Source organism: Podarcis erhardii, assembly GCF_964252035.2.
Source record: "Podarcis erhardii genome assembly, chromosome: 14".
Taxonomy (NCBI): Eukaryota; Metazoa; Chordata; class Lepidosauria; order Squamata; family Lacertidae; genus Podarcis; species Podarcis erhardii.
The window spans coordinates 54,652,704-54,679,945 of record NC_138503.1 but is presented as its reverse complement, the minus strand read 5'-3'; the positions used below and the strand labels follow the sequence as shown (position 1 = coordinate 54,679,945).

Genomic DNA, 27,242 nt, shown 5'->3' with positions numbered 1-27,242 from the left:
GTTCCAGAAAGCATCTGGAGAATCTGAAGCAGGCAATGGCAACAGAGATAGAGAGAGTCTCAAAAAGGATAGCCTGGCATTGGAAAAGTCGCAGAAAAGGACAGCTGAGGCCATCAGGGAATTTGAGGATGGTAGAACTAGAGACTGGAGCTGTTATTTCTCAGACAGCCCCCAAAGCACACAAAAACATCCCAGACGTCGTCAGAGGCAACAGCAGGCAGCAGGCTCCAAACGAAAAGACAGGATTCCTCCACCTGGTGTCAACTATGTTGTAATGACCATAACAAAAACGACTTCAGAAACACTTATATCAAGGTATCTGGTCATTCATTACCAGCTAGACAAGACAGCAAAGTCTGACCCATGATGAAGGCCCTGTTTCTGTGCCTCCCCGAGGCATCTGGCAGACGCCACTCAGAGGCAGCAAGAAGAAGCTACCATACTCCACAAGCTCTCCTATCCATCCTGCTCACATCAGCACATCTGAAGAGCCCGGCTGCAAAGGCTCATCTAGTCCAGCATCCTGTACTCACAAGCAGGTGCCTGTGGAACATGATCACAACAGCACTCTTTACTGGTATCCCCAAGCAACTGCTACTCAAGAGCCAGGGTGGGGCAGCGGTTGGAGTGGCCAGGGTTCCATTTCCCTTTCAGCCACAAAGCTTGCTCAGCGACCTTAGGCCAGTGACTCTCTCACAGGGTTGTTGTGAGGATAAAGGGGAAAGTGGGGAGAACAACAAGTGTAACAAACAGGTGAAGAGGCAAACAAGCTCCATTACTGGAGGTGGTACAGAGCCATGACTAGCAGGCAATGATCACCTTTTTGTGGCAAGGTATACTGTCCTCATATGTGTGTGTGTTTGTGTGTGAGAGAGAGCACATTCTGCAAAGCAAGATTTGAAGTAGAAACTTTCAGGCCCACATGCTATTTAAATTCTTCAGATTTTAAATTGTAACATTTTAAATTTTGCATACTGCGTAGTTTATTGCTGTAAGCGACTCTGCACCCTAAAAAATGGTGAAAAGTGGGACGTATAATTTTAAAATAAATATGAGTCCTTACACTGCAGCCAGACCCATCAAGGTGGCTCTTTCATTTAAAACTAAGGAGCCATCGGATACTTGGCAACTGAAGCTTAACTCAGATGACTTCAGGACAGGAAAAGATGTTTGCATACAGTAATTCTTGCTGCTCTATGTAAACAAAGCCGCAGTGCCGCCCCCCCCCCAATGATGCCCAGGCTGCCCACGCTGGTTCTCCCAGTGGCTGCTGCCGCCACTTTCCTGGTCCATGCCTGGGAGGGCGAATGGGATTGTATTCCTTCTACGCATCAAGGCAGCCACACCATGTCCTGGTAGGCATGTGCCTTAACTGGGTTTGAGGGGCATTCCTGAAAGCAGGGACACAGGGGCTCAGAGGTCTGCCACACAGCAACAGTCCTCCAAGCTGGGGAGACAGCAAGCCAGTTCCTAACGCTCCAGCTTTTCTCCCTTTTGGTTTCTTACTCCAGCTAAAAAGAACAAGTGACTACACCGTTTCAATAATAATTCACAAGCCATTTATTATTTTCTTTCCTGCTGTGGTTTGGATCTTAATTAAGGTCCAGGATGTGGCTTGTTCCTCAAGAGAGGCCAGCCGACGGCTTTTGTTTTCTGCTGCAAATGCTGCTGGCTGGCCCTGAAGACCTGAGGGTCTCTGAGGACTCCAAGGCGGGGTGCATTCTAGGGTGCTCCAGAGCCTGGTGGCAAAAGGCTCTCATGATGATCAGCCTCAAAGTTGGGGATCACGGACCACATGGTGGCTGCAGGTGTAGAGGCTGAGCAGCAACATGCAGGAGAAGCTGGGAAGCCATGAACCGAAAGCCTCCTCCTTTTCTTTACAGCAAAAGTATCCTGAATGGAACGTGAGGAGGGAGGTAGCTCAAGGCAGCTAGTCCCCTCCCAAGCCCAGGGGGCAGAGCAGCCTTTACATGACAAGTATCAGACAGCGAGCACATACTTAACCATTCTGGATCCAGCTCTCTCAGGGGAAAAGTTCCATCCCTTGGTCTGTTTAACATAAACCCAAAGAGAAGTTCACAGTGCTTGATTCTCCTGTTAGACCTTCTGCACTTCAGCCGATTCAGAAAGTTTCTGTGCTTCAAGCTGCTGCGCCAGTTCTTCTGCATAGACTTTGAACAAGGGAACAGGGTCCTGAGAGAAAGATTGGGGGCAGGGAGGAAGACACAGTGAGGAAGAGACCGGATTGCACAAAGGCTAGGTTTGCACATTAAAACAAAGCCATGGTCAATGTCAACCACAGGTTATAACCTAAGAACAAACCCTGATTTACTAACGTGAAGCCTCTGGGCTGGGCTCGGACAATCCAAGTAACACACGCCTTAGTGTTATGTGTGAGCCAATCCAAAGCATCACAGCAGCCCTTGAGAGAAATCAACAGTATTTTGGATACAAGTGATTACAGGAGCCAATCTAGCATCTGCAGAGTCCAACTGAGATGCCTCCCACTCCTCCATAACTAAGCAAAAGGGAGCATATTCCATGTAGTCCCATAGACAGCAAACCTTAGTAATGGAATGTATTGCACCTCGGCATAAAAGCAAAAAGCACAGTTATTTTACACAGCTTTGAGGGTCATAGGTGGATGTTCCAGAAACAATACTTTACTAGGATTGGGCCACAAACACAAAGGGTGAAAACACACCTTCTTCTCCAGGAGTCGCTGCTTTTCCACAGCTTCTTCCAAACTCAGCCCAACCCATTCTGCCTCTTCCTCTGGGATCACAAACTCCTGCATGCAAAGGTAACACGCGTTAGCTCTCAGCACAGAGACTCACTGGGAGGCAGCAAAGAGAACAACATTGTAATCTACCTCGTACCATGTCAGATCACTAGCCCACCATATTGTTCACTGACTGGCAGCTTTTCAGGGGTTCCCAACCATATCCTGCTGCTAACAGGGCATACAAAGCAAATGTGGGCTCTATCATCCTTGTCAATACAGCCTTTCCCAAGATGCCACTGGATTCTGCATTACCAGGGGTGGAAAGACAGTAACAGCATCCATTATATCTGTAGGCATATCAACGACAGTTATACTGGCCTTTCTACGCCCTCTAACTATGCAACTTCCACCAGTGCCACGTGTCCCTCTAGCCAAGTTCTAGGAAGTGGGAAACATAGAGCACAGCTGGGACTCTTTTTTTTTTTGCCATATAATTTTTATTATTAAACATGAAACATAAACATAAAACAAGACAAACGACAACAACAACGAAAAATAATATATATATATACAGTAGTTTCACATCATTTTCATCACTACATTTTCTTTCAAACTTCCCTCAGCTGTCCCGTAAATCATCCGTATTCATCACTTTCATTACGCATTCCTCAATCTTGTATTGACATTATTTATCTCTTTTCCTCCTATTCCCTTTAATCAATACTTATTACTTTTTTACAGTGCTTCTTTAAATCCCTTAAGCGTCTTCTTTCCTTTACTTAAGCATTCCAGATAATCTACATATTTCTCCCAGTCCCCGATGAATTTTTGGTCTCTTAAGTATCTAATCTTTCCTGTCAATTTATCTAACTCTGCGTATTCTAACAATTTTGTTCTCCAATCCTCTATGGTCGGTATTTCCTGTTGTCTCCATCTCTGGGCCAATACCACTCTTGCGGCTGTGATTGCATATCTAAAGAATTTGCAGTCTTCCTTTTTTATTTCCTTTCCTATTAGTCCTAGTAAAAAGACTTCTGGCTCCTTTCTAAACGTATACTTTAAGATCTTCTTTAACTCATTGTATATTTTCTCCCAGAAGTCTTTCACCTTCCCACAGCCCCACCACATGTGATAGAATGTACCCTCCTTATCCTTACACTTCCAGCATCTATTGCATGTCTTATACATCTTCGCCAATTTCACCGGTGTCATATACCATCTATAAAACATCTTCATCGTGTTCTCTTTTAACGTCATACATGCCGTGAATTTTAAGCCCTCCTTCCATAATTTTTCCCATTCCTCAAATTGTATATTGTGGCCCACATCCTTTGCCCAACTAATCATTACCGACTTAACTTCTTCATCTACCAGCTGGGACTCTTAGCCCTTACGCATTGGCGCAAGCACAAAAAAGCTTTCATAACCAATCTACAGCCCTTAGTGTTGCTACAAGAATGATGATTGGTGTTCTCAGCAATTGCAGATTATGATGGGATGCTGGCTCAAAAGCAAAAAAATTAGCTGCTACAATCACCCAACCAATGTGGGCATCTTGGGGTGGGGAAATAATATTTACTATTATGTATTTGAAGCATTCTACAGACGTTACCCTATTTGTAAGCCTTAAAGCAACGCTGCAATATCTGAACTGGGGATTCCTGATTCATAGGTCTGCCTCTTCACCCACTACATTAGCTCCCTGAACCAAAGTGAACTGAGAGGGAACTGAAATGGTCCTACACCATTCCCACAGGAATGCCACCGGACCACTTATGGGCCCCTCCAGGCCCTTGAAGCAAAAGAAGACACCCACCTTGTATTTGTCATAAATAGCCTCCCTCTTTGCTGGGTCATCTGGATGGAGGGAAGGGTCCCGGCGGGCAAGTCGTAAAAGCATTGTGCGTTTCAGGTCCATGCCCAGTTTAGAACACAGCTCAGCTTTTGGGGTCTGTGAGGTCAGAGAAAGATGCAATGGCTTGTCACCAGTTTCCACCGATATGTGCAGGGCAAAGAGGGGCTTTCAATGGCAAGCAGACTACAGTCCTTAGGACTTCTGTCAAATGGTTCAGGGAAGGACCTGCATTACTCAAAGGAGAGCTCTGGGACGTGGCCAACAAAGGCTGCTTCACACCACACCGTTCAAGGCCATCACGAAGTATTCATCTGATAGCTGTGATATTGGCTTTCCCGCGCTTGCAGACAGAACAACAGCCTGTCAAGCTATCACCACAAACCTACCTTTAAGATGTAATAATCAAAGCCGTAGACAGCGTCAATCTGGTCCATCGTCCGCATGGTGACTGTAATCGTCAGCTTCTTATCCAGGATCTCACTGTAGAGATCTCGATAGAAGAGCTGCGGCTTCCAGATTTTCTTCACCCTGGCGGCAAGCTGAGGACACAAGGAAGAGCAGATGCAGCCAAGATCCTGGCTGCTGGGAGGGGAAAGCGCAGACCAAACGGGAGGCCACCTCGCGGGGCGTCGCTTCCCCGGCCCGGCAGCAGGGGCTCCCCGGGTCCTGGAGCCAGGCTGCGCCGCCGCCTCCTCCTCCTCCTCCTCCTCCCCGCCCGGCCTTCCCTCCCGGCCCGGCCCGGCCGCGCACCTTGTCTCCCCGGGCGTAGCGCCAGCCGCGCACCAGGCCCTCTCCGCCCCACAGGCCCTGCTGGCTCTCGGGAGGGAAGTGGACGGGCACGGGCACGTCCTGCACGCGCTCCCGCTCGCCGCTCCGCCGCTTCCGCACGTGCTGGGCGCCGCGGGGCCTCCAGTGGACGGCGAGGGGCGGCGCCGCGGCCTCCTCCTGCAGCGCGCGGAGGTAGTGGGCCGGCAGGCGCGCGTAGATGCCCTGCTGCAGCCTCAGCGCGTCCCACAGCCGCGGGGGGATCTTGTGCAGAGGCATCCCGACGCCGAGGCCTCCCTCTGCGCCCGCCCGCCCGCCCAGCCGCCCAAGCCAGGGCCAAGGTCAGGAGGCGGCCTCGCGCAGGCGCAGGGCACCGCCGACCCGGAAGCAAAGCGCGGCCGCCGGACGGGGCGGGAAGAAGGCCGTCCTTCCTGCTTGCTTCTCATTGGAGCAGAGCGCCGCTGAGGGGCGTGGCCTAAGGGGAGCGAGAGCCCCGCCCCTAGGCCGTTACCATGGCAGCGGGCCTGCGCGGATCCGAGGGGCTTCGCTCGACAGGGCCGCGCGCGGGGGTGGGCGGCGTCCGGGCCTCCGCGTCGCTTGGCAGCGCCTGCTTTCCCCGGGAGCTGCGCTTCTCTCCACCTCGCCCTCGCCCCCCAACCCCGCGAGGCGGGCCGAGAGGGACGAGTGTGGCTTCGTCACCAGCCCCTTTTAAACGACGGAAGCGGGAAAGGGGCCCCCAAACCCTCTTACCATTCTGGTGTGTTAATCTATGGCTATTATTAAATTGATGTGCTGCGTCAGGAAAATTGGGCATCGCATGGCAGGACAGGTGTGCTCTCCCAAGGCCACATTCCCAGCACTCCTGTCTCAGCAACATCCACCTGGCTTGGAAGACGGCAGGATCCCCAAGGATGCGCTCTGCCGGGAGCTGGCTTCAGGCACCAGGCCAACGCTGCGTTACAAAGATGTCTGCAAATGGGACATGAAGGCTGGCACCACCAACGCTGCCGTGTGGGAATTCCTTGCAGGCAACCACAGTGAAAAGGGTGAAGGACCCCTGGGCGGTTAAGTCCAGTCAAAGGCGACTATGGGGTTGCAGCGCTCATCTCAGTTTTCAGGCCGAGGGAGCCGGCGTTTGTCTACGGACAGCTTTCCGGGTCATGTGGCCACCATGATCAAACCGCTTCTGGTGCAGTGGAGGACCGTGATGAGTGTCAGAGCACACAGAAAGACCGTTTAGCTTCCCGCCTCAGTGGTACCTCTTTATCTACTTGCACTGGTGTGCTTTCAAAGTGCTAGGTTGGCAGAAGCTGGGACAGAACAACGGGAGCTCACCCCCAGATTCAAACCACCAACCTTCTGATTGGGAGCCCAAGTGGCTCAGTGGTTTAGACCACAGCAGCACCCGTTCCCTACTACAACCACAGTGCCTGGAGACAGTCAGATTGTGCATCCAAAGCAGTGACCAGAGGAGGAATAACCTCTGAGAGGAGCACAGAGAGAAGAAACACCGTGGTGCAGCACAACCAGATGTCTTCATCTGCCCCTGCTACAATAAAACATGTCTCTCCTGTATCAGTCTCTACAGCCACAGCAGGCACTGCAACCTTCCAAGAGTTTGCCTTCACCCCCAAGGGCGCATTCCTCCATTGTCCCTAGAGACAGATGGACGCAGCCAACCATACACTGCCCTTAATCAAAAGACCACAGGACGGGTTACAGCATAAAACACAAAATGCATAATATAATAATGGGGAAAGGGAAGGGGGAAAGACTATTCCCCCCCCACACACACACACTTTAGAAAGCCATAAATTGTCAAATGTCTGGCTGAAGAACATTTTCACCTGGCGCCTAAATATATGTAATAAAAGGTGCCATGCGAGGCTCCCCAAGGAGAGCATCCTAAAGCAGGCAGGCCCTGCAGAAAAGGCCCCGATATCACGTTGCCACCCTCCGGACCCCCTGTGAAGTAAAGGGGCACACACAGAAGGGAAGCAAGAAGCCCCCTCATCTCCAAGCAAACTTTGTGTGGCTGGCCAGTGATTACCCCACCCAGCAGAAGGCAGCTTTTCCAAGGTCCAAGGTAGAGGTAAGAGTTCCAAAATGGAGGCTGCCCAGTCTGCTGTGGGGCAGGGTGGGGGGTGCCTCCTTCTGTTCAAAGGGTTGTCAGACCCCCCCCCCCCCGCACTTCTAATTAGATTGCTAGAAATAAGTACCAAAGGCAAAGGAGCACAGTGTGCATAACTTTTAATTGAACGAAATGACAGCTTAAATCAATTTAAACAGCTTCAAAAAGGCAAAGTATAACATAAAGTTAACAAGGTACTAACAGAACTTTCTGAACTGCAGTTGCTGAAGTTCTTCCTGAGGTAATCAACGAAATAACCATTTACCCATTTAAGATTAGTGTCCCTTCCATGCCCTGCAGTGACTGAGGGGAAGAAAAAAAAATAAACACCCCAAATTAAGGACCTTAAAACAGGAGTGTGTGTTATTGCGCTATAAGAACTCTCTGGAGTCCCTGGCTCTTCTACCTGTGTCTGCATTTGCAAAAGGGTTTGTCATGGTCTTATCCTGGCCCAGCAGTGCCAGCTGCGAGAGCCAGAAGACAGGTGAGCAAACAGTGCCGGGCTCTTGCCTGGCCACGAGGACTAAGAGCTCTGGGACTGCAAAGAGCTCAGTCATTTGGCTGAGGGCTTTTACATTCATTCTGGCTCCCCCAAAACAGGGGGAATAGCCCCAAAGTGGCGGAGAGAAAGATGCAAGCACAGGATCTCCCTGCTTGCACCCAAGGCCAAAGCCCACCAGCAGATGAAGAATCTTGAACAACCTGGCTGGTGGATGCACACTGCTGAATGGCAACAGTGCCACGAGGTTTTCATTCAGCAGTATCACATGACCAAGTCAGTTTCAGGCCTGGCAACGAGTGGCAGAGCTCGCTTGGCACCCACAGGCAGAGGAACAAAACTGGGCTGCTTAGCTTTTTAGTTCAGGACACAGAAACTTGGCACCTCCCTGAGCAATACATGGTTTCTCCAACCATGACCAGCAAGGACGCCTCTCCTCTCCGCCCAGCCCAGGTGTGTTCCCTGCACTCTTATCATTCACACGCCCTTCCCGGGTTTGAGCAGCACTGTTTCTTCTTCCCACATTAACAGGAGTGAGGGTGCCAAGAGCTGCACACCAGCCTCCTGTCTTGTGATCGCCCACCACGCTACAAGCCCCACAAGGAACACTTGACTCTAATTGTCACTCCACTCCCACTCCCAGGATTGCAGAACTGCCTGGTTCCCAGTTCCCAGCCACGCAGATTCAATAAAAGCAGGCTGTGGCGATGCACCGGAAGGCTCCAGAAAGCCCTGCTGTTTCCACTGGAGGAGAGACCTGCTTCATGAGTGGGTGACCTCTCAGGTTCGGGTGAAGACTAGTGAGCCGTCTGTCTTGTGGAGCCTCGCAGCTCCCTGTTCTTCACCCGGCCAGCATGATGAATGGCCTTCTCCCTGCACGCCCAAGTGGCCCCGGAAAGCGGCTGGCAAGCCGACCCAGAAGCGTAGAGGGAGGCACTTGGGGCCAGAGCCTCACGAGAGTCCGCCCCCTCTCAGTCTGTCACGTCACCGCGTAGAGCTCCTCGCGGTCATTCTTGCAAATCTGGTAGCGGCAGAGCAGCTTGCGGGACCAGTCCCACGGATTCTGGAGCTTGTTGTCCCCAGGTGGGAGGAGGAAGGCCACGCTGGAGGCCACCAGGATGTGCCAGATGCTGTGCGTGTAGAAGTAGTTCTCTTTGGTCTGAATGAAGGCATACACCATAATGGCCACCACAGCCAGGGTGATCCCAGGGCAGAGGAAGAAAGCCCAGCGCTTCCAGGAGGGCGGGTAGCAGTCGCGCCGGGTCACGCCACGGTGAACCTGCAGGAGGAAGGCGGGGGTTACGGGCCATCCCAGGTGGGGCAGAGGGCAGCCACAGAGGGTCTCTAGATGTGGGCTCTGCCCATCCACAGAGACCAGATGCACCCACCCACCCCAAGGCTCTGGGAGAAGTCAGCTGGGTCTTTCTTCAGCTGGCTGCACTCCAAAAGCGCATGATGGGTGAGGAAGTTAAGGGCAGGGGAAGCCCACACCTTAAAGGTAAAATACCTGTTATAGGTTCTGCCCAGCCCACTGCTAAGAGCTGCAACCTGAGCCAGGAGATGCTCAGGTCTTGATCCGTAAGGGGTGAGAGCAGGAGCCACCTACCCAAGCTGCAATCATGATGAGGAGGGCAACGAGGCAGGGCCCCATCATGTTCCAAACCCCTCGGCGGTCCAGCTGCAGTGACATGGCGATGAACAGGGTCCCCAGCACAGAGAGGACCTGCAAGGGAAGAGAGGAGAAGTCAGAGCTGCTCTTGGAACCTCCTTGGGAGTCTGTGGCTGGTGGGTGAGGAAGGCTGCCCGGGCCACTCCAGCTCACCTGCTGGCATCACTTCAAGATGCCAAGGGCAAAGACAGGAGCTCCCAGCCACAAAACCCTGCTGGGATAGTTCATTTCTGAACTCTGCATTCTGCCTTTTGGCCAAATGGGGCCTCAAGTCCCCATGCAGCCCCTGCCGTCTTTGGGACATTTGGCCATACTGCTGGCATCTTTACCTTTTCTAACGCCCAGTGACATCCTTGCTTTTCAGTGAGAAACTGCAGCAGAGGCCCAGGAAGACTGGAAGCCTGCCTGTCCACTTCTCTGGCCCAACTCTGGCTCTCAGTCCACCTGGCAACACCAGGATGGGAAACCCGCAAGATACACAGGGCAAATGCACAGCGTTCATTTTCTTGCATCCGTTTTGTTTATTATTCAGAGCCTCCTGCCCTAGGGGAAGTCGTGCTGGTGAATTCAAGGTGTGAGCTCAGGACTGGGCCTGCCCTGGCTTTAGAGGGGCTCGCTGCAAACAACAGCCCCCTCCCATGCAGTACCCCACTTGCTGGCTTGCCCCCAACGTACATATTTCAAGGTCTTCTCCAGTCGAGCCATGCACAGGACGGTCACCCAGATGGAGACCACAGAGCCAAAGAAGTCGCAGAACTGCAGCGTGTCGTAATCCATGATGCACATCACTGCAATGCCGGGCTGGTCACAGGCATGGTAGAACTGCAGCCGCAGAGGGGAGAGAAGGTGCCGGTCAGAAGGCGCCATTCCCACTGTGCAGCTCTTTGCCACCTGAGCCCAAAGTCCGGAGGCGCCAGGGCCCCACTGGGCACACAACCACAACAGCAGCCTGAGGATGCCACAGGGCAGTGCAAGGGGCACCGAACCAGGATCAAGGAGCCCTCTGCTTTTCCCCAGCCGCCCCACTACCAGAAAGAGGCAGGCAGAGAAAGTGGAGGGTTGGGCTGGCTTGCTTGCCCTGCTCCCCAGAGAAGGGCCTGCTTGGGCCTTGCCCCACCCCAACGGGTGGCTGGCATCCCGCTCAGCACCCATCCCGCTGAGGGGGAAGCCTGGACCTACGGTGGAGAAGAACATGTTGAAGGTGTAAACGGAGGCTTCCACCAGGTGGTAGTGGTAAAGTGCAACAGCAATCGCCGGCAGGAAGAAGAGGTTGCTGAGCGTCAGCAGGAGCGTGGCCAGGATCTGTGTGCCGACGGGCTGGGCCTTGGTGTCTTCCGTGCAGCTCCAGCCACTCCAGCCTGCCAGGGGAGGAAGGGGAGGCAGGGTTACCTGTCGGGAGCCTCACATCAAAAGTACAAAGCCCATCGCGCCAACGTAGCCTCTGCCAGGTGGGAAGTGGAGTGCCCATCCTTAAGGCTGCCACCTTGCGCAGCATCCCCCATAGCCCCCAGGATGGGCCCCCTCCAGCTAGGCTCACTCTCTAAGGGGATGACTGGTGTGCAGGATACCACACCGTGGCCTTTTCACTCTGGGCTTGGGGCATGTGAGGCATAAGGAGAACAGGGGCTGCTTATGGCTAGCCCTGCCCAGGGAAGGAAGCCAAAGGGGAGGAAAGGAGGGTAGAGGAGGGACAGGCCCTGGTGGCCTCGGCCCCAGGCATTCCAGAGAAGCTCTTACCCGCTTTGCAGCTGCAGCCAGCATAAGGGTAACTGCGGCCCAGGAGGCTGCACTGCCCATACGTCCCGCAGTTATCGAAGCAGGGGCTGAGCAAGGTCACAACGGACACCTGGGCTTTGGCTTTGTCACATTCCCTGCAGAGAGAGAGAGAGATAGAGCCCATGTGCCACCAAGGACGCTGAGCCCACCTGGCACCAACACGCAAAGGCAGAGAGGCCCAAGGCAAGGTGAGGACCAGGTGGCAGAAACCCCTGCCTGAGAGGTGCTCAGGAACCCTGGCCCCAGAGGCCTTGCTGCCACCGCTCCTGCAGCAAAGGCCCAGCCCTGGCTGTAAGGCTGGCAGCACCAGAGTGACAAGACTCACCCCACGCCCTCCGGGCAGAGGAGCTGCAGGGACAGAAACCAGTTGGCCGTTTCTGGGTACGGGATGATGAGTGTAGCGTCTGGAGAAGAGGTGGACACGTTCAGCGGATAGCCTTGGGAGAAAGCTGTGGGGCAGGGAAGAGAGACAGGCCTTCCATTAGTGCCCACACTCCGTCAGCAACCAGCACCCAGCCTGCCAGTTTCAGTGCCCTCCCAGGGTTCGGGTGCGACAAGCAGAGAACCATACCTGTGTGGCAGCCCCTCGTGGCGTTCACAGAGAGCACGGGGGAGCTGGCACTCAAGCAGGCCCACACCGAGGCATTCCCAAGGCTCCAGTCGGTCTGCAAGGACAAAGCAGGAAAGAGACTCAGTTGGCGCCTCTCCCCTAGCAGTCCGGCTTCAGTGCCCCAAGAGGGGCAGTGCCAGGTCAACCCTCTTACCTGGTTAAGGGCCAGATGCAGCACCAGGGTCCCCCCGCTGTCCATGCCCGAGTTCAGGTTGAAGAGGAGCAAAGCCGGGGGCTCGGCCTGCACAGGCACACCAACGTCTCCAAGGACACGAAAATGTAGAGACACCACGTCCAGGTCTTCGCGGATGACAGGCTGGTTGCGCAGGCAGCGGCTGCTTTGGCCAAGGGGGTTGTGCGCTGCCCCGGCTCCCGTGAGCAGGGTGGCGTTGGGGCTTCCTGCCGGCAAAGGTGCCTCCTGGCTCCGGTTCAGGCTGTGATAGAAGCTGAGGAAGGAGCTGGCTCTGTCAGGCTTGCACACTGCAAAGGACACGACGCAAGGTCAGCGAGGGCCGCAGGACGAGAAGGCTGCAGGGCAGGGCAACCCACCCCCTGACCCACAGCTAGGGCATCCGCAGCAGAGACTCAGGCACTGGCAAGCTGACACAGCTTGGCACCCCGCCCTTGCCCCTCCCCTCTCGCAGCTGGCACACACCTGTGAAGGAGGCCTTCAGCTGAAAGGAGACGCTGGTCCCAGGGCCGCTGAGGCTTTCCACCGTGATGGGCAGCCACTTCTCCCACGGCGGTGAAGCAAGGATGCCACTGCAGTCCCCGGAGCAGTTGAGCACCTTCTGGGAGCGCAAAGGCAGCGTGGCAGAGCCCAGTGTGACACGGAGGGCGCAGGGGCTTGAAGTGTTCACCTTGCAGCCGCCCAGCTCAAAGTGTAGCGCAGCACTGTAGCTGGGGACAAAGATCCTGCAGGGGGAAAGAGAGGGAGGAGCAGCTGACTGCAGCTGGCCAGGACATGGCAGGCCTTGGTGCCCAGGGAGATGGGGGGCACTCACCGGGCCCACCCTCTCGCCTGCTTTAACTCACTTGGCATGAAGGGGCCTGGCGGGCTGGGCAATGGTCTGCTGCGCAGGAGTGTCGGGCTCAAGAATCAGCGAGTCGATGACGCGCAGCACAAACATGTCCGGCTGGAAGCTGTAGGTGCATGGCGTTGAGATGCCCTGCAGGGAGGGAGGAGGGACGCATCACTGCCAGCCTCCTGGACCACCGTGGCTGGCCGCACTTGGCACAAGGGGACATTCAGGGGCCTCCGCCTGCAGCCCTGGGCACAGCAGAAGATCCTCCGGAAACTGCCAGGTCGGGCACAGCCAAGTCCCAATGCAGCAGCTGCAGGATCCTCCCCTGTCCGTCCGTCCCCCCTCCCACCACAGACTCCAGCCAAGGAGGCGGCCTGCTCTCACCTTCACCTCAATCTTCCCTGCGGCCTTGGGCAGGTGGGCCACCATGAACCAGTCGCCTGCGGCAGGTCCTGTAACGTTGACGAAGGTGGTGTTCTGCACCAGAGTGGCCAGAGTCGTGGTCAGATTGTAGGCGAGGCGGACGCTTGTGTTGGCCGGGAACTGCGTGCCCAGGGGGTTGATGACAGGAGGGGCACCGTGGCGGAAGTGGCTGGAAGGCAGCAGGAGACACAGGGGTCAGGGGGGCGGAAGGAGGGGAGACGGCCACCCTCTTTCCAGGAGGAAGCCAGCAGGCTGAGCTCCCAGGGAGAAGGGGGGGGGTAGGTACGCACACAGTGACGTTTGTGCTGCCGCAGTCGGGACCCCTTCCCTGGGACGCCTGAAGGAGCCAGCGCAGCTGGACGGTATCCTCTGGCACGCGGAAGCGGAAGAGCCGGGCGTTGGCATACCAGCTGTAGAAGGAGAGCTTCTGGGCGCCCTGGACAAAATACTCCGCCACAAAGGACCGGTCTGCGGGGGGAGTAGGGGGCAGCCCGTCAGGAAATGTGCAGGGGAAAGAATTCAGTTCCAGCCAGCCTTGGACAGGTGGTGCTTCTCACCACAGGGGTATCAGCAGCCAGCCCCCCCCCCAAGGCTGTGCCAAGTGCAGCAGCATGAAGGGGCGGGCAGTGCCCCCCCAATGCCTCTGGCTTCCCAAAAGGAGCTCCCAGGATCCTCTTTGGCCTCCAGGCAATAGAAGCTGGGCTGCTGCCTGCCCCTTCCCACTGAAGACCAGGAAGGTCTTGCCCGGCCTTGCCCTGCAGCAAGGTCAAGGGGAGGTCAGGAGAGGAGGAGGTCATGGGGAGGCAGCTCTGCCAAGCAAGAGCTGTGGACTTTGGCACACAGCCTGCCACAAGGACTGGCATTTCCTGAAAGGGCTGAGCTGGCAAACCCAGGGGATTGGCCTGCGGGGACCAGGGCGCCAGGCACCTGCCTGTTTGCTGAGCGCACAGCACAGTGACTGACAAAGGTGCGATGGGCAGGGATGGGGAACGGGGCAGAATAATAATAATAATAATAATAATTATTATTATTATTATTTATTATTTGTACCCCGCCCATCTGGCTGGGTCACCCCAGCCACTCTGGGCGGCTTCCACAGAGACCACCAAAAATACACTAAAATGTCACACATTAAAAACTTCCCTGAACAGGGCTGCCTTAAGATGTCTTCTGAATGTCAGGTAGTTGTTTATCGCTTTGACATCTGATGGGAGGGCGTTCCATGCCAACCCCCTGCACCCCACGCTCAGCACAGAGGCAGCCAGGAGCTCAGCCCCTCACACAACAAGATCAAGTCTAAGATGGGCAAGAAGTGGAGGTTCAGCTGACCGACCCTAAAAGGGAAGGAATCCGCGGGGGGGGGGTGTCTGGTTCTCACAGGGGCGCGGAGGGGGCGCCCCCAAGGCAGAGGAGGCAGAGGGCGCTGAGTCAAGGCGCACACGCGAGAGAATGCGGACAAGCCGGCTGGCCGCCGGGCGGGAGGGAGGGAGGGAGGGAGCCTGCCTGACCGGTCCAGCCACCCGACGCTCCTCCGGCGAGGAGAGAGACCCCCTCCGCCGCCGCTTTTCCACGCGCGCAAGCGATGCTGCACCAACGTCCCGCCCCGCCGCCCGCGCCATTCGCTGGAGAGGCAAAGGCTGCCCGGCGGGTAACTGGGAAGCGGGCGTTGCGCCATCGGCCTCCCCGGGCGAAGCAAGGACTCCGTGGCCCGGGCGCCGCCCCAGCCTGGCAGCGGCGCTTTTCCATCGCGGCACCGCCGCCCCCCCCCCCCCAGCGAGCACCGGGCGAACCTTCCGTTTCCCCAAGTGGGAGACGAAAACACGGCGGCCCCCCCCCCCGGCAAAGCGAGGAACGGGGGCCACTTCCAAGAGGGGGGCCCTTTGGCCAAATGACAAGCGCCTTCTCTCTGGCTCCGGGGCTAAAAGGGGTTCAAGGCAAACGCTGGGAGACTGAAGACGGGGCGGCCCGCGGGCCTCTCCCCGAGGTCACTCAAGGCCACCTGCGCCCGGGCTGAACGGGACCCCCTCCGTCCCGCCTCCCTGCGCCCCTCCTCGGGCTCGAACTCCAGCGCGCATCCAAAGCTGGGGGGGGGGCGGCCCCTGGAGAAAGCGGGAACCCCCCCCCTCTCTCTCTCTCCAGTGCTGCCGGGTCGGGAAGAGGGAAACGGTCCCCACACATCCCCCATCCGCCGGGCCGGAGGCGTCGGAGCCGCGGTCCTCTAGGCGTGCGCAGAGCGCCACTCCGTCCGGCTCCGGGAAGTGGCGCTGCCTCGGTCCGTTACTTACCATCCGGACCTCCGCCTCCGCCGTTGCTGCTCCGCGCCTCCTTGGCGGGCGGCGAGGGGTCGGCGGGGGCCAGGAGCACCAGCAGCGCCAGCGCCAGCGGGCCGGGCGCCATGGCAGCCGCGGCGGCCCCCGGGGCCAGGGAAAGCCTCAGCCCGGAGCGCCTGCCTCCTCGCCCTCCTGCGTCGCCATCGCCCGCCCGCCCGCCGAGGCCCCGGGCCGGCCCTGGCCGGGCGCTGACGTCACGGGACACCGGGGGGAGGGAGGGAGGCGGTTGCGGGCGCGCGCCTCGGCCGCTGCTGCTGCTGCTGCGGGCTGCGCCCCGCCCTCCTCCCGGGCACGGGCACGCGCCCCCGCCGCCCCCGCCGCCGGGCCTGGCACCGCGGCACCGCCCGGGGACGGGGAGCTCCGCAGAGGCCGCCGCCGCCGGCGCCGCTTCCCTCCTCGCGACCGAGAGATGCGCGGCGCCCCCGGCCCTCCTCTCCGCCCCGGGGCCTCGCCGGGAAGTCGCCCCGCCGGGGCGCGCGGCTCCGGCGTCGACCTGGCCCTTTGGGGCGTCCTAAGGGGCCTCGCCCCCCCCGAGCCCCCCCGGGGGGCTTGGCACCCCCCACCCCCATGGCCAGCGGCAGCGTCTCCCCGACGCGCCTCGCGAGGCGCCCCCCAACCGCCCCCCGCGGCCGTTGCCGGTGGAAGGTTCGGTGGTGGGCGAGCGAGCGAGCGAGCGAGCGGGGCCGGGCCCGGCAGAGGCAGAGGCATGGCTTCCCCCGGGCGCTCCGGATCCAGGGCGCCCCCCGAGTGAGTGGGGTAGGGACGGGGCCGGGCCCGGGAAGGGAGGGAGCCGAACAGGTGGACTGCGCCCGAGCAGGGAGGCTCCACTGAGAGCGCTTCTCCGTGGATCTGACTCATCGCCTTTTAAGCCAAGGGAGCCCGGGCAGATCGATCTCACCAATGGCACATTGTGTAAAGAAGTAATAATGATGATGATGATGATGATGATGATGATGTAGTATTTATACCCCGCCCATGTAGCTGGGTTTCCCCAACCACTCTGGGCAGCTTCCAGCAAAAGATTAAAAAGACATTAAAACATCAGTCATTAAAAACTTCCCTAAACAGGGAAGAACTTCCCTAAAGAAGAACTTGCCTCTCTTCTGAATTTGCTGCTAATCAGTTTTATTGAGTAGCCCCAAGTTCTTATTTATTACAGAAGAGAGGGGGGAACATGTCCATGTCGCTCGCCTTCTAAGCAGACTCTAAAGTTGCCAACCGGGTGCCATTTTCTACCCAAACAATACATAACAATAACAGAAGTCCAGCAATGGAATGGAAATGGAAAATCGTCCGTAACATAATTGTAATCTATGAAAGCACCATTATCAAACCAGCAACTGAAAAATAAGCTAAACATCATAAATGCAGCGTAGGTCATGTGATTAACAGATCACCAAGTAGACATAACCTATGAAGCAATATTAACAAGTTATCAGCTAAAAAATAAGCTAAACCCTATGAATGTACTATTTTTTAAATCCATGGCATCCCCCACCCACCCTGTGACTCATAACCTTTTGTGCTATTGAATTCATTAAAATCCACATGGATGACAAGCATCATACAAGAGGACCCTGATCTAACAGAAATACCTGCAGCAGGTGTACTTTATTAGTAAGTCAAGCCCATGACGAGTGATGTTCAAGGCAGTTGCCAACAATAGCACAAACACAGCAAGCTACTTTTCCCTCTCAAGCCATTGGGCCCGGTCTCACTCAGATAGTTTGCCCCCACCTCACTGAACAACCCTTTACCTGAAGGTTTTTTTCTCTCAAAATTCCAACCCAGATTATCCTGTGGGGGACCATTGTGAAGGGAAATCTGGTAAGTTGGAGTCTCAGGCGGGTTTTCTTTAAATAAACAATAAAGATTTATTTGAGGCAAGATTGTATATAACACAAGTGCAAAAAGCTTAGGTTACTTCAGGAATACAATGCTATTTTACTTTAACTCGTCCTCAGTTGTTTTTGGTTGCATTATAAGTTGGTTCCTTTATAAGAGGCATGGCCAAACTCGGCCCTCCAGATGTTTTGGGACTACAACTCCCATCATCCCTAGCTAACAGGACCAGTGGCCAGGGGTGATGGGGATTGTAGTCCCAAAACATCTGGAGGGCCAAGTCTGGCCATGCCTGCTTTATAAGGTGATACTTCCTTTCAGCTACCCACCCCCTTTAACAATCCTGCTCCTGAGGAACTTTAAGTAATAGACCAAAGGGGTCTTCACACGCCATCCCTTCACTGGGTCTGCGAGTTCCTTCTTTTCCTCAGAAGAATCTCTCCCCTCCGGACTGGATTGAGTCCCAAGGAGGCTGTTCCTTTCCAGCTCCTCCTTCTCCTGCCTCGATCTCTGCCTCCCAGTAAAATCCTGGTCTATTCCTCCTACAGGACACCACACTCTGTCCTTCACAATACACTCAGAGCGGAAGTTCTTTTTTTCTTTTTCTTTCTCCCTTTCCCTCTTTTTACCTCCACCTGTCTCCTCACCTGTCTCCCAACCTCTCCACCCTCAATTCCAACCACACCTCCTTGTCTTTCTTCAGATCCTCTCCTTTTAAACTCTCCCTCCTGGAACCACAGCCAGTCAGAGGCTGCTGTTTGTGGACCATTTGCTGGCAGGGAAAGAGAGAAAAAAGAAACGCTTGTTGAACCAACCTGTCCAGCAAAACCAAATTTTTCGTCACACCCGCTCCCCACCCCTGGCCTCTGTGACTGTAGCAGTGGTTCCTGTTGAGCTGTCTCAGCCTGATGGCAATCAAATTGTTCCCTTTCCTTTTGAGGAACTTGCTCCTCCAGCAACTGATCGTCCCCATTGGCCTGTCCTGTGCTTTTTCCAGCTCTTAAAATATTTTTTTGGTAACCAGAACCGTATGCACTACTACATCCTGGAAAGTGGAATAAAAAGAACTTGGTCTTGGCCGTGCCATAGATGAGTACAATACAGCTCGTAACACAATTTTAAGTTTTCACAATGCCCTCTTAAGTGCCACGAATCTGGAAGCACAAATATAAAGCCATCATAGTCCAGCCTCTGGTTCTCACAGTGGCCGACCAGATGCCTCCAAAAGGAAGTCCGGCAGCAGGACCCAAGTGCAAAACTGCTCTTGCCAACAATGAATTCAGAGACAAATGAGCTCCAGTTGTGGAAGTAGAACATAATCAATGGCCACTAGCTGCCATGGCGATCTTCCGTTCATTTCCCCATACCTCTTTTAAAGCTGTCCAAGCTGCTGGCCATTAATACGTCTTGTGGGAGCAAATTCTACAGAGCAACCGTGCAGATTGTGTGTGTGTGAGTTCTTTTTAAAAGTCCCCACTTTTAAACTAATTTCTATTGAATTATTTCAACATATAAAGACGTCATACAGATAGATCATTAAATATCTCAGCCCAACCCTGAAGCTGGGGTTTAGACAGCACATGCAGAATAACAACCAAATAGCATAGTGAGTTCTTATAAAAAAAAACTTCTGTTTGTATAGCAGGCAAAAAAACTGTTTAAGGTAACCAAAAAATTTTGTAATGTGAAGGGAGTTTATATTTAGCCAGGTGCATAATAAAGCTGAGCCAATCAGCTGCAAGAGAATCTTTGTGCCTCAAGCCTTGTGGCAATTTTATTTTATTGCTTTATACGCCCACAAGTTCAGTTTGCCATACTTAGTTGAACCAATTTGTCAGAGAAACCTCCGTGAAGTTCTTCCCGTATCTTGTTCTTAATAGCCTGGCTGCTCAAAAAAGATTTACTAAAGGGTTAAGCTGTAAGTTAATATTCCCTCCTGTAAAAAGATTGCGGAGAGCCAGCTCCAGACATTTAGAGGCATTTGTCTGGTAGTTGCTTTTACAGTGGTACCTCAGGTTAAGTACTTAATTCGTTCCGGAGGTCTGTTCTTAACCTGAAACTGTTCTTAACCTGAAGCACCACTTTAGCTAATGGGGCCTCCAGCTGCCGCCGCACCACTGGAGCACAATTTCTGTTCTCACCCTGAAGCAAAGTTCTTAACCTGAGGTACTATTTCTGGGTTAGCGGAGTCTGTAACCTGAAGTATATATAACCCGAGGTACCACTGTATTTGGACAAATGCTTCCTCCCAGAACTGAGCCACTTTCCTGCACATCCACTACTTGGTTTGGTTAGAACCTGAGATACTCCAGCCGTTTGGCCATAGAATTAGAATTGAAAGGTACAGCTCTTACTGTCATGTCTTCCTGATGTTGAGTCCTTCCTTGTAACTCGAAGCCATGGGTTCAAGTTCTGCCCTCCAGAGCAGGAGAAAACAAGTTTGCTTCCTTTTCTATGTGACAGGCCTTCAGATACTTGAAGATGTCTCTAATATCTCCTCTCGGTCTCCTCCAGGCGAGTAGGAGGAGCGAGTAAGGGCTAACTGTGTAAGTGTACAAGGCCATTTTCTTGTTGAGGCCAAAGCTGATTTAAAAGGAAATTCCCTCCTGCACATTGAGGTCCACACCTCTTTGTTGATGGTCATCTGCCAATCAGCTTCCCACATCTGCCTTTAGCCATCTGCTGTACCCATATCCACTAGGATTAGCATACTTTAGACTCCCGACCTTGTTCTGCCTTTGTAGACAATCCCAACAATAATGCAAAAGGAGTCGGGGCTCTCAGTGACTGTGCCTTGATGTAGGTTTGGCGTATCAGTAATATTTCTACTGCTCTGTACAAACTCTGGATGAAAGTAGGATGGAAAAAGCGGGAGAATCTTAGGCACACGATCCTGCTGCCCTCCTTGCCATAAAGGTCCTCCATCAGCACCACCGAGGCCCACCTGGAATTGCAGAAGGAACCAGGGCCTCTCTCAGGGTCCCAGGGGCTGCTGCTGGCTGGCCTCCAAGCCCAGGCTGTCAGGCAGAAAGGTCCGTTTTGGTCTGTGGGTGAATCCAAGGTCCTGAGGCCCAGCTCACCTGCCTCCTCCTTGTCCCCTCCCTAGGCTGCCCATTCTGGAGCCCATGGTGCCTCTGACAGAGCTACAGCAGCTGCACATTCAAACCTGCTGGCTAAAGGCTTTTGACAACGCAGAAGCGAATGGCAGGCTCATTATCATCAGGTCTGGTGCTGCGGTCTGTTGGCCTGGGGCGATTTCTCCCAGCCTGGCCTTTCTCTTTTTCATATGTATATAGATATATCCTTTATTAAATTTGCTTATTAGTACCGTTATTTCCATTCATTACTCAAAAAACATTAACATACATCAGGCATCCCCAAACTCAGCCCTCCAGATGTTTTGGGACTACAGTTCCCATCATCCCTGACCACTGGTCCTGTTAGCTAGGGATGATTGGAGTTGTAGTCCCAAAACAGCTGGAGGGCCAAGTTTGGGGGTGCCTGACATACATAAAGAAAAATAATAATACTTCAACGTCAAGTAACACTTCTACATTCATACTTCAAAAATTACTTCCCTCCACCTCCCGGTGGGCCCTTTATTCTTTCTTTTTAACTCATTGCTCTTACATGACGTACATTATCTGTCTGTTATCTAATTTGCAAAAGTTAACCAAGGCATGTTAAGGATTTTGTTTGGGAACAATGGTTTTTTTCTAAATATACTCTGAAACACTCCCATTCAGTTTTGAACTTTTGGTTTGTTTGGTTACCGATTGCCTCTGTCATCTTTCCTAGTTCTAAGCGTTCACTTAATTTGATTTGCCGTTCTTCCTTCATTGGAATTTTATCTCCCTTCCAGTTTTTGGCATTCAACATTCTCGCTGCCCTCCTCTTGTCAACTGGAATATCAGTTGTCAGAATGTCTGGAGGAAAGGCTTCCGGTTTTTCGCTAATGTTTGTTTAAAGATTTTTTTTTAGTTCCTCATATACAATATCCCAAAAGTTCTTAGTTTTTTCAGAGCCCCACCACATTGTTCCCTCCCCCTGTTTGCACCTCCAGCATACATATATTTGAATTTGTTCTGTATACCAGCCTGGCCTTTTTCATACCTCTTTCACAGTCCATGCAGAAGGCAATGGGCCTCAACCCGCTGTGGCCCTTTGCTTCACTCCCTCACCAATTTAGGAGACCTGAGCACCTCCTGGAGCCAGATCAGAATGGCTTTTAGAAAGAGTTAGGAGATGGAGGGCACCATCCTCTCCTCCTCTTTCTCTCGCTGAGGGTCCTTTGGGTGTTACTTGGGTGTACATCAGAGACAAAAAGAGGCAGAAGGCAGGGGAAGTCACGGGTGCCGTTGTCTCCCAGGAGCAGAGAAAGTGACAGGAGGCAGTTTCTCCACCTCTGTTCAGGGAGGAGCCCCCGCTAGCAGCTGTGCGGAGGGCTGAGAGGCCTCTTTGATGCTGGGCTCCTCTTCAGAAACCTGGAATGTGCCGGCTGGCTGGGGAAGGGTGGTTTCCAGGTGAGCAGCTCTTGGAAGGAAGCAGGAGACCATTGTTGGGGGAGCCAGGTGAGGGCTGGGGGTCCCGCGGGGACAGAATTTCTGCTGTAGAAGATATGCTTCAGCTCCCCAGGCCTCTTCTGCTTTCTGGAGGTCCCAGATGGGTGTGTGGTTGAAAGCCATCAACAAATTCCTTTCTGGAATTAAGTGGCGGAGGAACAGGGGCAAGGCAAGCAAGATCAGACTTCTGTGAATGCTATTTTGTCAAGGTTTGGAAGCAGAGATTTCTGTGGTCGAGGGGCCTCTTGACCAGTGAAATAAACAGGCCACTGGGCATCACTGCCACCCACCAGACAGAGTTGAATGAGTGCACCATCTGTGCAAACCAAATCCACAGGGGATCAAGTGGGGCGGTCAGGGAGGGAGCAGCTGGCAGCAGACCCTTCCGAGAACAGAGCTCCTGAGCAAAGTAGACTCTGCAGACCGGGAGGCCAGGCTGTCCTCCTCAGCCAGCCCAGAGAAGGGGGGGAGTTAAGAAGGGGGTCCAATGCTGCTCCCCACACAGCCTTTTGCAGCGATACTCAAAAGGGTCAGTACATAATCCGAGCTCTGCACTCAAAGCGAACGTTCGCTGTTCCGCACGCAGGTTCTTCACCGACTACCCTGACAGCAAGCAGTACTTCAAGAACATCCCGACAGAAGGCGACCTGCTGAGGGACCCTGAGGTGGGCTCCCACGGCCGGAAGGTCATGGTCGCTCTCAACCAGCTGGTTGAAAACCTGGACAACCGGAAGCAGGGCTGCCGGCTGCTGGAGCGCCTGGTGGATAACCACAAGAACGTCCACCAAGTGCCGTCAGGGATGTTCCAGGTATGGGGGGGGGCGAGCAAGCGGGAAGGACACAGGAGCCGCTGGGCTGGCAGCTTGCCCTTGGAGCAGCTGGGATCCTTCCAATGGGGGGGGGGGGATAGGGGGTGTGGGAATGTTGAGGAAAGTAGGAGAGGATATATTGATTAAACATTATCCCTCCTCGCTCACACTAGTGAGCAAGCACATTCCCTTGTGCATTGCCAAGTTGATGGATTCGTTAGAATCATTTAATTTATGCAATCCAGTCTGGATTGTTGCTGGTAAGTTTCCCCTTTTATTTCCCGCTTAAAATAATAATAATAACACAACAGTCTTGTTTAAAAGTAAGGGTAAAGTTTACTTACATTCACTTCACCGTAGAATTCTGAAGGCAGGCTCTATCTTTCGGTTACAGTTACATTTGTAGAGAAAAGAAGTCTGAGCTGGGCCTGAGACTTTCCACCTTGTGGCTTCTGTCCTCTGTAAGGATGAGCCTTGTGCTGCTGGCTAAGAGCCAGCAGAGAGCCAAAGAGGAAGATGCCTGCATGGCTAGCCCTTTTGTAGGGTCTGCTAAGGTCACGCCCATCTACCTGGTAACACACAGAGTGAGGAGGCTCCAGAGCAGGTATGACAGGAAGTCCTCCCTGTCTGGAGCCACATTCCCCTGTGTGCCCACCCTTCTAGGCAACAGGAAATGTTGCACTTGACTGCATCATTGATGAGACATCCCACATGGGGGAACCTGGGTCTGATCCTGGCATCCCCAGCAGGCCACCTCCTGTCACTCTCCTGGCATTGCCTTGAGGTCAGGGGGCCACATCAGTGGGGCTCACTGCAGAGCCTGTCTGGCTCAGGGTTACTCTAAAGCCAAGCCAAGCAGGTCTCACTGAAGGCACCAGGGGGCTCCAGACAGGCCTCCAGACTCCCTGGCACAGCCACCCCAGCTGACTGGAGCTGCCAGCCAGCTTCCCCTGCAAGGAGGCCTCACGAAGCATGCAAGCATCCCTTTGCCACCGTGTTCTTCCCTGGCCACACCTGCCGGCCTGGTGGGCACGGCATGGGGGGAAATGGCTCAGGGACCAGACAGGGAGCCCAGCTGAGCTTCCTCAGCACCGCCCTTTGCCACAAGAGCAGCCACAGGCTTCTTCCGCTGCCCTTTCCCCCCTTCAGGCTTAATGCCTCTCCTGGGGCTGTCTCCTGCAGGCTGAGCCAGGCAGGGAATCCATGGGGCGCTCAAGCAGGGGCTTCTGGAAAGGGAGCCTAGTGGTTAGAGCCTTGGGGGTCACTGGGAATGCATCCCAAGCTGCCCCCTGAATGGTGCCCTCCTTGCCCAGCTTCTGTTTCAGACCATTCTCTGCGTCTTCCAAGAACTCCTGGCAGATGAGTTCACCAACGACATGAAGCTCTCTTGGGAAAAGTTCTTTGACGCTGTCTTTGCAGAAGTAGAAGCGGCCTACAGTCGCCCCCTTCCGCCCTAGAGAAAGGAGGGGCATCCCCTGGGTACCCTGCTCCCCGCTCTCTTCCCCCCTCCCCTTCTTACATTATTATTGATGGAATAAAGAGGGCAGCATTTACTTTCTGGACCTCTGTCCTGGGTGCCTGGTCAATTCTGTGGTGCCACGAGTTCCTTGCAGGATTGGGGCCACTTCTCCGCAGGTGCAGAAGCATGCCTAAGGCCATAGCAAGGGGTCAAGCAAGGGAGCAGGGATGTAGGTCAGGGGTTGAGCACCTGCCTTGCGTGCAGAAGGAATCGCCAGGTGCTGCTGGCAGAGAGACCCCCTGCCTGACAACCTGGAGATCCATTGGTCCGTCAAGGCAGTAATGAGCCAGTCTGGCCTGTCCCCTGGCAGGCTCCCATCTTCCTTTGAGACTCCTTGGGCCAAGGCAATAGTCAGCAGAAGCTGGCAGGATGGGGAGAGTCCAGGAAGATGCCCTGCAGAAGCAGGCGAGAGAAGGCAGGATGGTGGGGGATGACTGGCTGGTTTCCCAGGGCAGCTTTGGCATGAAAGGGTGAGGCGGCCCAGGCCTGGGCTCCGCCGTGGGCGATTGGGTGGCTGCCCACATGCCTGCCAGTCAGCAGCCACAGCTCTGCAACAGAGAAGCTGCTTGGCATGCAGAAGTTCCCAGCTTCATTCCCCACGTAGGCCTGACTGAACACCAGGCAGCTTCCCAGCTGCGGTCTTTCCCTTGGACTGGTCTGGGGCAGGAGAGCAGGCAAGCGCCATTCCTTCCCATTGCCCTTCTGCAGCTCAGAGCAGCCTTCTCTGAAGCATCTCCGGAGCCCCACAACTCACACAGGCGAATGGCCACGCGATACCCTAAACACTGCCCTGCCCTGGAGTTCTGCTGGCTCAGGCAGCAGTAGCCCCCCCCCAGCCCTGCTGCCAGCCCCGCTGCCAGCCCCTTTACCCCCCCCCCAGCACCCCATGCAGCCACCACCTGCCCTCCACGCTGGCAGGAAGCCTCTAGGGAGCCCCCACAGCCCTCCTTTGCCCAAAGGCTTTGGCCCAGTAGTCCGGGGGAGGAGACAGGATGCTTAGGCAGCAGTAAAGGGGCCTTTCCACTTCATTGCTGTATTTTTAGGTAACGGGGCCAAAAGCCCAGCTGGCCTGAGGACTCTGCAGCCCCTTCGGTGGGGCGCATGAGCTGATGGGGGGCACCAGACCAAGGCCTCACTTCCCAAAGGGCTGCCCTTCCTGCCATTCCCACCCAGGAGCAGCAGGGGGCGCCTGCGCTCAGGGAATCCAGCGGGTGCCCCGAGGCCTCACATGGGGTTAACCCCTTGGGGCCCAGAGCCAACTCGGTTCTGCCGCAAAGGTGCGTAAAGTTTGCCTTCCTGACTAGCCAGCCCGGGAGCCGCCTCCTGGCCGAGCGGGACGTGGGGCGCTGAGGAAGGAGCTTGCCTGGGCAGCCCCTGTGATGACAGGATGCGGAGCTAGATGGGCTTTTGGCCTGATCCAGCGGGCTCCGCTTAGCTTCTTAGAGCATCATCTCAGAGAGCAGCAGCGAGGAAGGGGAGGGGAGCGGGCAGCTGCCCCCTCTCTCTACCGGGGCTGTGGGTATTTCTTAGAGGGTCTCTGGTTCCCCAGAGACAGGTAGACAAGTCTGCATCCAAAGCAACAAGCAGAGGAGGAATAACCTCCGCGGGGAGCCCAGAGAGAAGAATTGCCTTGGTACGCCTGCAGCAGCAGCACAGCCGGACATCTTCAGGTGCCCCGGCCCCCAACTGCAGCAAAACACGACCCGCCTCTCCCATATCGGCCTCTGCAGCCGCTGCAGGCGCTGCAACCTTCCAAGGGTTTGACTTGACCCCCAAAAGTGCACTCCTCCGTTGTCTCACAAGACGCAGGGATGCAAACTCTGGTTCCCCTCTTGCAACCCGGACGGCTTTTGCCGGGCCTCTGGGCGGCGGCGCCATTGCAAAGGGCCTCCTGCCGTTGGGATAGATCTGCCCCACACAGCCCACCTGCGCCGTCCTGGGCGTGGCTCCTCCGATTGGTGTGAGCAGATGGGGTGGGGGAGGGAGGGCGCCCCCCGTTGCCATGCGCCCTTCCCATTGCTCTGGTGGGTCCTCTGATCTCAGGAACTGGCGGTGGTCCCAGAGCCCGAGTCGCCCCCTCCCAAGCAGGGCTCCTGCTTGGGGGCCTCTTCCCGTGCCCTCTCAGTGCGGGTGTGGAGGGGATCCCTAGCACTCCTCCCCCGCCTTGGAGTGGGCTTGGCTGTGGGGAGGGGGCTGCCTCTGCCCTTGAGCGCAGGATCCTAGGAAGCTGCCTTGTATTGCATCCAACCCGGGCCGTATTGCCTACACGGGCTGGCAGCTGTGGCTCGCGGGGCTTTCCGGCTGGACGGAGCCGGGCGGGGCCCTTCTGCGAGCACAACCCCACGCCGAGAGCGGCCCTTCCGAATAGGTCGTCTGCTTCATCCCAGTCAGTCCAGCCAGGGGCGCAAAGGCCTGGGGAGCCCCACTCCACAAGTCCCCCGAAAGGAACTGGAAGGAAGACCCCCAAGGAGACGGAGCCCTTCTGGGGCTGACTCTGCGCCCCCGTCGGGCAAAGGCGCTCTTTCAGGGCCCCCACCTTGCAGGCGACTCGGTCCAAGTGCCCCGGGTTCAAGGAGCGCCAAGTTAGGGACTATCCCGCGGGACGGGGTCTCCCTCGCCAGAGCCGTCCAGGCCCCCGGGGTCCCCCTCGCCCTTCTTCCCGCCCGCCCCCAGGTCAGCCCAAGAAGACGCGAGAGATCAGG

The 27,242-nt window shown here is 55.2% G+C and overlaps 3 protein-coding genes across 6 annotated transcripts; 1 reads left to right on the top strand and 2 right to left on the bottom strand.

Annotated features, from left to right (window-relative positions):
• Positions 1-1,536: 1,536 nt before the first annotated feature.
• Positions 1,537-5,636, bottom strand: MRPL28 (mitochondrial ribosomal protein L28). The gene is made up of 5 exons (XM_081838553.1): positions 5,331-5,636; positions 4,967-5,119; positions 4,542-4,676; positions 2,705-2,791; positions 1,537-2,193 (listed from the first exon to the last, which is right to left on the bottom strand). The coding sequence occupies exons 1-5, from the start codon at positions 5,622-5,624 to the stop codon at positions 2,098-2,100; spliced, it is 765 nt and encodes a 254-aa protein (XP_081694679.1). The 5' UTR covers positions 5,625-5,636; the 3' UTR covers positions 1,537-2,097.
• Positions 5,637-7,578: 1,942 nt separating this feature from the next.
• PGAP6 (post-GPI attachment to proteins 6) lies at positions 7,579-15,900 on the bottom strand. Of its 3 annotated transcripts, none has more exons than XM_081840404.1 (13): positions 15,764-15,900; positions 13,769-13,946; positions 13,440-13,647; positions 13,066-13,199; positions 12,686-12,945; positions 12,185-12,510; positions 11,992-12,085; positions 11,746-11,869; positions 11,382-11,515; positions 10,824-11,002; positions 10,320-10,466; positions 9,582-9,698; positions 7,579-9,254 (listed from the first exon to the last, which is right to left on the bottom strand). In XM_081840404.1, the coding sequence occupies exons 1-13, from the start codon at positions 15,873-15,875 to the stop codon at positions 8,955-8,957; spliced, it is 2,313 nt and encodes a 770-aa protein (XP_081696530.1). In that variant the 5' UTR covers positions 15,876-15,900; the 3' UTR covers positions 7,579-8,954. The 3 variants fall into 3 exon arrangements, with proteins under 3 accessions (XP_081696530.1, XP_081696531.1, XP_081696529.1); XM_081840405.1 differs by lacking the exon at positions 15,764-15,900 and adding an exon at positions 15,478-15,563; XM_081840403.1 differs by lacking the exon at positions 15,764-15,900 and adding an exon at positions 14,857-15,112.
• Positions 15,901-16,511: 611 nt separating this feature from the next.
• Positions 16,512-24,583, top strand: LOC309329318 (cytoglobin-1-like). Of its 2 annotated transcripts, none has more exons than XM_081840121.1 (4): positions 16,512-16,555; positions 20,757-20,873; positions 22,799-23,021; positions 24,335-24,583. In XM_081840121.1, exons 1-4 carry the CDS (start codon positions 16,515-16,517, stop codon positions 24,476-24,478), a joined length of 525 nt encoding a protein of 174 aa, XP_081696247.1. In that variant the 5' UTR covers positions 16,512-16,514; the 3' UTR covers positions 24,479-24,583. The 2 variants fall into 2 exon arrangements, with proteins under 2 accessions (XP_081696247.1, XP_081696248.1); XM_081840122.1 differs by lacking the exon at positions 16,512-16,555 and adding an exon at positions 16,688-16,728.
• The last annotated feature ends 2,659 nt before the right edge of the window (positions 24,584-27,242 follow it).

What these genes read in the sequence shown, in the direction of transcription:
- MRPL28 (XM_081838553.1), bottom strand. Translation starts at nt 5,624, where the DNA reads ATGCCTCTGCACAAGATCCCCCCGCGGCTGTGGGACGCGCTGAGGCTG. An exon ending in GCTACGCCCGGGGAGACAAG is followed by an intron (nt 5,120 to 5,330) that starts GTGCGCGGCCGG and finishes TTGTGTCCTCAG; the next exon opens with CTTGCCGCCAGGGTGAAGAA. An exon ending in CTATTTATGACAAATACAAG is followed by an intron (nt 2,792 to 4,541) that starts GTGGGTGTCTTC and finishes CTTTGCATGCAG; the next exon opens with GAGTTTGTGATCCCAGAGGA.
- PGAP6 (XM_081840403.1), bottom strand. Translation starts at nt 15,097, where the DNA reads ATGGCGCGGGCGGCGGGGCGGGACGTTGGTGCAGCATCGCTTGCGCGC. An exon ending in CTCTGCCCGGAGGGCGTGGG is followed by an intron (nt 11,516 to 11,745) that starts GTGAGTCTTGTC and finishes CTCTCTCTGCAG; the next exon opens with GGAATGTGACAAAGCCAAAG. An exon ending in TCATCATGATTGCAGCTTGG is followed by an intron (nt 9,255 to 9,581) that starts GTAGGTGGCTCC and finishes TTCCTCCTGCAG; the next exon opens with GTTCACCGTGGCGTGACCCG.
- LOC309329318 (XM_081840121.1), top strand. Translation starts at nt 16,515, where the DNA reads ATGGCTTCCCCCGGGCGCTCCGGATCCAGGGCGCCCCCCGA. An exon ending in GGATCCAGGGCGCCCCCCGA is followed by an intron (nt 16,556 to 20,756) that starts GTGAGTGGGGTA and finishes TCCCCTCCCTAG; the next exon opens with GCTGCCCATTCTGGAGCCCA. An exon ending in GGCAGGCTCATTATCATCAG is followed by an intron (nt 20,874 to 22,798) that starts GTCTGGTGCTGC and finishes TTCCGCACGCAG; the next exon opens with GTTCTTCACCGACTACCCTG.